The sequence below is a fragment of the Aplysia californica genome, unplaced genomic scaffold, assembly GCF_000002075.1.
Source record: "Aplysia californica isolate F4 #8 unplaced genomic scaffold, AplCal3.0 scaffold00159, whole genome shotgun sequence".
Taxonomy (NCBI): domain Eukaryota; kingdom Metazoa; phylum Mollusca; class Gastropoda; order Aplysiida; family Aplysiidae; genus Aplysia; species Aplysia californica.
Window position 1 is genome coordinate 315,384 of NW_004797429.1, and position 7,967 is coordinate 323,350.

A 7,967-nucleotide genomic window follows, 5' to 3' on the forward strand; every position below is an offset into this window, starting at 1 on the left:
TTTTAAAAATATTTATATATTTTTTAAAATTCTCATTATTCTTCATATTATTATTTTTCTCATAATCACAAACTGGAAAAAATAGCGTATACGCATTTCTCCCCCTCCGACACCCTTTGTGTTCCCCTTCGTCTGCCCACTCCGCCACGAAAAAAACAAACAAACAAACAAACAACAATAACAACAACAACAACAACAACAATCATTCCACCAGTAACGCCAGCAAAAATAAAAGTAGAAGCAGAAAAAAGAACAACAGAAACTGCAAAAACAACAAAAACTACGACAACAACTACAGTAACAACAACAACAACTACAGTAACAACGACAACAACTACAGTAACAACGACAACAACTACAGTAACAACAACAAAAATAACGATAATGAGAGAAACAAAATAAAAACTGAAATAACGACTAACATAGAAAAGTGGAAAAATAAGTCTCACCAGAAGAAAGAAAAAAAAGGTCAAAATCAAATAAAGAAAAGTTTAAGTTTTTTTTTATAATTTTAATTATCATTATCTCACTTTTTTGGCTTCTCCCGTTCAATAACCCATATTAACCTCTTCTCTGCCGTGACGAAGTATTATGTACTCGCTTGTATTCTCCCAAACTAGTTCTCTGCCAAAATTGTGTGAACTGGGAAGTATATAGGATATTGTGTCATTGGCACAATGCAGTTGTTGGTTCTTTGGGTTTTTTAGTTTGTTTGTTTTCTTAAATCGGGAAAATATACAATCGCTTTGTTTAAATCTCTCTTGAAAGACCCTCACCCGTTCCATTCCATAACCCACATGAAGCTCCTCATGCTGCATGGAAGTAGATTATATTTATTTACACAGTACTCGCCTACTTTCTCCAAACCTGGGTCTCTGCTACTTTGTCTAATGGTTTACATGGGAAGTATAAGGAGATGTAATTACCACTTTACAAAAAAAAGAGAAAAAAAAAGAAAAAAAGAAAAAAAAAGAAAAAAGAAGGAAAAAAAAGGAAAAAAATTACCATTGTGTATTCAGTCCTTTATTCCTATCCAAAATAAGGGGAAAGATACTACGGCTTTGTTTAAATGTCTCATGAATGAACTTTTGTACTATTTTTTGCCTGTACAATCACAAATGGAAGTGTCTCGACAATGAAAGGGTTAATAATACGTCACCCCCGTTACCTCGTTCTCCAGGCCGACCCCATGTCGTCATGGTCGGTGAAGATACTCCAAAGCTAATAACTTGAACAGAAGACAAAGGCAAGGGTGACAAGTTTCTCTGGTGTCGAAAATACCGCAAAACGCTTCCTTTAAAGAAATAAAAGATCAAGAGAACTTTTCGCAAAAGTCAAATTCCGTTCACGAAGAACTGAAATTTCTTTTTTAATTATTAGAAAAAATAATTTTATGAACCCGCATGATCTTTTTATTTCGGATGCTTTTCTCGTTAAGTCGTTCTTTTGAGTAAATCTCGAGTAGTCAAATTTCCAATAGTTAGACGCCCCCTCCCCCTACCTCCTTCTCTCTCTCTCTCTCTCTCTCTCTCTCTCTCTCTCTCTCTCTCTCTCTCTCTCTCTCTCTCTCTCCCCTCGCTGTCTGTCTGTCTGTCTGTCTGTCTGTCTGTCTGTCTGTCTGTCTGTCTGTCTGTCTGTCTGTCTGTCTGTCTGTCTGTCTGCCCCCCCTCTCTCTCTCTCTCTCTCTCTCTCTCTCTTTCTCTCTCTCTCTCTCTCTCTCTCTCTCTCTCTCTCTCTCTCTCTCTCTCTCTCTCTCTCTCTGTCCCTTCCTCCCTCTCTCCTCTCCCCCCTCTCTGTCTCCCTGGTAAACACAGAATGAACCAGTTTTACAGTAAGCGACACACAGAAGCGTCTGAAAGTCATCCAGATAATCATATTATAACAACGTCCCGTCACGAGAGTTCAAAGGTTGATGACGACAAAGCGCACAACTCAGCCTCAAGGGAAGTAATGTGGATACAAACGGAAGGGGGGAGAACTCAAGGACCCGTGAAATGCGCCCTTTCTGGCGAATCTTATTATTGAGAGGGAACAGAAGGGCTCAGTGTATCGTGTTAAAGTGCAAGTTGAGATGCATTTTGAAAAATCTTTTTTTTTTGTGGGTTTTTTTTTGAGTCGCGTTAATGTGAGGGAGGGGATGCGGCGGAGCAGAAACATCATTAGATCTAGACAACAAATGAACAAACCAATAAACAAAAAAACCAACAAGCAATCAAACCAACCAACCAACCAATCAACCAACTAACAAAGCAGCAAACAAACAAACAAGAACCAACCCCTTCCATCCAAAAAACACCCAACCAAACAACAAACAAACCCCAAAGCATTGTGAATTCGTTAAAGTGACATCCAACATTACATAACAAATTTATATAAATGTATATAATATACTTTCTATTTGAGCCGTATGCACAGTACTCCAACTTATTGTTTCACCCAATTCGGGCCTCTTTCATAAGCAGCCTCTAGTACTGATTATATAAGCTAACAATTGAATTGGAGGAGTCTACCTCAAAAAAAGGTGAAAAAGAGGGGGGCTAACTCCAAACAGTCTCGTGGTTGCTGTGAGTGCTAGCATTTTTTTCTGGGACTTTTTACCACTCTAAATTAATCAGTTCCTGATTTGATTTCCTGGCCACGAAAAGCTAGCCTATACAAAGACAGCCAAATTTGAAACCAAATACATGCTTCTTTGCATTCTGTGTATGTATTCACATCTAAGGTTAAATTTACTCTTGAAAATTTTTGAAACCGTTATTCCCACCGTGCGTTTAAAAGTTATAATTACGTTTTGCCCAAAATGGGAATAAGAATATTTAGTGAGATATTTTCTCGATTATTTTGGCGGGTGAACATGCAGTAATAATATGAATTCCAGATTTGTTTTCATTCACAACTCAGTGAGGCCGCCTCTTTTAAGAAATTTGGTTAATTTTGTTACTGTTGTGGGCATATTTTTCGTGTGTGGACTCATTTTTACCTGGTTCTTTTTCTCAATTTGATAATCCTTTCAAACGAGTCAGCCTTTGCTCCTGCCGGTTATGTCCGTTGACAAATTCCCTTTCCAAGTTGGGCGGAGGAAGAGAAATAGTTCTACAAATAATTTAAAAAAAGATAAACAACAACCTTTCTGTTCATATGGATACAAATTCCTTTCCTGCTCTACCAAGAATCAAACCCTCACCTCGCGATTGCTAGCCAGACGCCTTAAACAGGCCACTCAAAATAGGGGAAGCTCAAGGGCCTGTGAAATGCACCCTCTTATGGCATGGTGTGAGATGAAACAGAGAGGGAGGTGGTTTGAGGGGGGGGGGGAGGGGGGGGGGGTTGATGTGTCTGTGTACGTGCCAAGTGGAAATGAAAACGAATGAGCACGTACTCACGTACTGATGTAAGTGATGTTATTTTTAGACGGAGTCTCTTTGTTATGACGTGACGGTAAATGTTTGGAGGCATCGCTTACACAGTCTATACTTCAGTGCTTTGGAGATGGACAAACTCACCCTTGCCTGTCTGGGAAAAACTGGGTTGTGAGTGAATAATACATCCTAGCAGAACATAAGATATAAATCTACTCATTGATATAATAATATGCATTATATAATATAATATTATATTATTATATAATATCATCTACTTGTGGGAATCGAACTCACATCTTTTGGGTGCAAAGCGAAGTTTCATTATGTGACAAAAGACGTTGTCATTGTTGTGCCCTGTGATCCCCAGTAAAGCCATTCCATTAAAATGGCGTAGGCCAAAAATAGTAGTCGTGCTTACTTTAAATTACTTTTTTATGTGGGTGTTGTTGTTTTTTTCACATCCTCAACCCACACAATTTAGACCATTTAGGAGGCGGTCTTCGATCTAGCATGTCAGGGACATCGTAGGCTGAGGGGGACACAACGTTTCAGAACAAAGACTGATATTATGCTCGTTCAAAATTTTCCCCACGTGAGAACAGAACACAGGTCTTCTACATGTGGCGTCGAAAGTGACTAACGGCTACACCACAGACTAACAACCAACCAACCGACCATTCAACTAACCAATCAACCAATCAACTAACTAACTAACTAACTAACTAACTAACTAACTAACTAACTAACTAACTAACTAACTAACTAACTAACTAACTAACTAATTAGCACTATTTTTTGAAAAACGATTAACGAACTTATAGACAAATACACACACATTGCCTTAGTAAATGAACTAACAAAAAATATGAATAAACACAAAAATAAAACATAAATCAACCAGGTTAGTCTCTTCCAGATTCTTCCTTTCATTTATTCTCATCTTTGTTATGTGAGGGTTGCACATTCAGAAAATGAAAGCTACTACTAGGTAAGATAAGCTGTAAAGTAAGTTATTAATTTACTTACTTGATTTAATCATACTAAGTAAGATACGCAGTAAAGTAAGAGACTAATTTATTAAATTAATTGAATAATTAGTTTATTGATTTAATTAAATCATTCTTTATTTTATTAAGGTATATGAACTAATAAATGAATACATAAATACCTATAATATATGAGCAAACAAAAAGATAAATAAATGCACGAATTAAAAACTTGAATACGTCAAACTTCATTCTCGTCCAAATTCTTCCCTGATTTTTCTCAACATTAAAATTTATATTCTCAAATATCCAAGGTTCTACCGTCCTCTGGAATCTTTTCTGTGGACGTTTGTGAGGTGAGGTCATATGTACAAGTAGTTGTACCTTAGACAGTTTCAACTGCTTTGCCCCCTGCTATTATGGTTTCCCAATCAGCTTAATGCTGTGCCCGACGTGTAGAAGTACTGTGTTCAAAACCAACAATTAAGTACCCCCCAGGCAGTACTACTGACTGAAGTTGTCTTCATTCCCATTCCCAAAGGGGGGACACTAACTTGTTTTTATGCACAGTAGAATTGTAAATGTGCTGATTCATCAGTGTCATGCTCATAACTGTGCCTGAACTGCAACAGGGAACTGCTGTTTTTTCTTTCTTTACCCTTACTATGGTCATTTTCATCTACTTCTTTTGTATGTTTGCCACTCTCTTGTGAACTGCTATTTCAGAGGAGTTTATTCTCATTTAAAGTCTTTATTTTAGTTTTATCTTTTCCTACTGCAATTAGATTCTTTTTTACCCTCGGGGGTGTTAGTGTATTTTGACAGTTTTTTAATGTTAGTATAAGTCTATCTACAAGCAATTTCCATAAATAGACTTTACATAATAAAAAAACCCACCTTTCTGTCTCCCTGCAACTGGTCGTCTATTTGCCTGTTTCTACATGATGGTATCTTTTTAAAATTTTCAATTTGTGTATGTGTGTGTGTATGGGGGGAGTCCTATCTATCTATCTATCTATCTATCTATCTATCTATCTATCTATCTATCTATCTATCTATCTATCTATCTATCTATCTATCTATCCATTTGACTTCTCACAGAACCAAATTTTATTTTGCATTGCACAAATTATTTATAAAATATTTTCTTCTATTTTCTTTCCCCAAAGGCCTCAAGACACAGAAGAGTTCTACACAGATTCGGGCACACAAAACTGTCACAGAAAACGGAAGCAGTAAAAAAAATCATCAACTGCCGAGCGTCTTGTGGTTACCATGGCAACGGAAGCCGACACCAGCGGTGGGGAGACTGTGGTGTCCTCCAACTCCCTGCGACACAAGGAGCACCACAACAACCACCACAGACACCATCCGTACCTCTACCGCCCGCACCTGCAACAACAACAACAACAGCACCAGCAACATCAGCATCAGCATCACCATCACCACCTTCAGCAGCAGCACCAGCACGTCTCCAGTATGGCGGCGCATCTCCACAATTCGGAAGCCACAAACTTTCTCTTCTCCCACCACCACGGGAGCGGTGGTCGTCTGTCAAGCAATACCAAAAACTTTGATGACGACGATGCCGATGACGACGATGATGATGAAAACAACGACAACAAACTGATATCGGTCGACGATTTCGAGGACTCTAGTGACATCGAGGACGATAGGCAGAGCCACAACAGCTTTAGCCCAGCCCCCTCGGACAGCACTGTGAACAGCAGCTCCTGCACCAGGTCTCTGCGACAGCACGACGACAGCAACAACAGCAACAACAACAACAACAAAAACAGCAGCAGTAAGCTGAGGAAGAAGGGAGGGCTGGCTTCCAAGTGTGTGGACGACCAAGAACTGCAGCAACTGAGGCTCAAAATCAACAGCCGAGAGCGAAAACGCATGCACGATCTCAACTCGGCGTTGGACGGTCTCCGAGAGGTGATGCCTTACGCCCACGGTCCTTCCGTGCGAAAACTGAGTAAAATCGCCACTCTTCTGCTCGCGAAGAACTATATTCTCATGCTGAACTCTTCTTTGGAAGAGATGAAGAAACTTGTAAGCGATATCTATCACACGCACGCGCCCCCAAGAACGCCTGTCCTTCCAACAGCGTCTTCGGCAGCGCTACCACCACCACCTCCTCCTCCTCCTCCATCACAACAGCAACAACAGCAGCTGTCGTCAGCAGGAAGCATAGCAGCAGCAGCGGTAGCAGCAGCAGCAGCGGCGGCAGCTGCATCAGCAACATCTTCACCGTCTGTCAGCTCCAACGGTGGGTCAAACCCTACAGTAACAAGTTCTTCATCCGCTGGGATGAGTCTTGGCTCTCCGTCTCGAACCCCAACTACCCCCGTTTCGGAACACATCCCTCCCCTCGCTCTTTCCCTCCACCATCCGGGTTTACCCGCGAGCACTCTCCCCACCCATAGCTCAGTCTCTCCCATCATACCCCTCGCTGTACCAGCGTTGAGGGCACCTCTACACGGACTTACTCCTCACGATTTAGGCGCACTCACCTCTTCGTTTATAGCGGCGAAGTCGGAAATTCCCGGAGCACATAGTGTGCACAGTCCCACACATCATCACGCACATGCTGAACGCTTTCATTCACTGTCCAGGTGGCCGGTTCCATGCGCATGCGCACAGTGCCTGACAGGAGGATCCAGCCCACTGCAATTAGGTCTTCACTTTGGGCGTTTCCCGCACCCGCTTTTAACGTCGTCTGCCTCCCTCACGCGTAAAAACTGATATCACTACAACAACAGCAACGACGTTGGTAACAACAACAACAAAAACTACAGCAACTCTGATGCTTCTGTTTCAAGCACCCTGCTGCGACTACGGCACAGCAGTGGTAGTAAAAAAGAAACACAGACAAAACAGCACAAATGAAACAAAAACAAATACAAAACAAAAACAACAACGGAGCAATATTAGCTCAGCAACTCTGCTTCGTCGTCATCGTCATCATCATCATCATCATCATCATCATCGTTGCAAGTTGCCTTGCGGAAGCAGTCACGTGGTGTTTTTGGGCTGGTGAGGGTGATGCAAATGACAACAATACAACAAGACATAATAACAATATTGGTAGCTCCTTGACGAAACAAACCAGCGAGACTCAAAAACCGAAAATCGTGACCACGAACACAAACGCGATATCTTCTCTGCTCCGGACAGTTGTTTCACAGAAGACAAGTGATGCCTTACATACGCATGCACTCAACATGCTGCAGCGATGTAAGTCCTTTGAGGAACTGATAGATACGGTTAACTGACTGAACTTGACATTCTTGCCACGGGAGTTGTTGCGAAGTTGTTTCTGCCTTTTTTTATCTGAGAGAATACAGGACAATACATATTATCTTTCATAATTTGTTTATAGTCTCTGAGACCACTGATAAGGAGAATCGCAATTCCTCCCGTTCTTACACTTGTGGTTTTATTTTATTTTTTGGTAATACGCAGTTTGGTCTTTTGACTCAAACTATGCCTTATGGAGTGATATGAAATTGGGATAGAAAGAGAAAGAGAGAGAGAGAGGGGGGGGGAGAACGAAATAGAGAGAGTACGAAAGAGAGAGAGAGCGAGAGAGAGAGAGGGAGAGAGAGAGAGA

The 7,967-nt window shown here is 40.9% G+C and overlaps 1 protein-coding gene and 1 long non-coding RNA gene across 2 annotated transcripts in view; both read left to right on the top strand.

Moving 5' to 3' along the window:
* Nucleotides 1-5,585, top strand: part of LOC118477632 — a 13,136-nt gene extending 7,551 nt beyond the window's left edge. Inside the window, exon 2 of the long non-coding RNA XR_004858503.1 lies at nucleotides 5,518-5,585. This is a non-coding gene — a long non-coding RNA (uncharacterized LOC118477632). The remainder of the gene's footprint in view (nucleotides 1-5,517) is intronic.
* A 21-nt stretch (nucleotides 5,586-5,606) lies between these two features.
* LOC101848746 (protein dimmed) lies at nucleotides 5,607-7,907 on the top strand. Its single transcript, XM_005097622.2, has one exon. The coding sequence runs from the start codon at nucleotides 5,624-5,626 to the stop codon at nucleotides 7,097-7,099; it is 1,476 nt and encodes a 491-aa protein (XP_005097679.1). The 5' UTR covers nucleotides 5,607-5,623; the 3' UTR covers nucleotides 7,100-7,907.
* The last annotated feature ends 60 nt before the right edge of the window (nucleotides 7,908-7,967 follow it).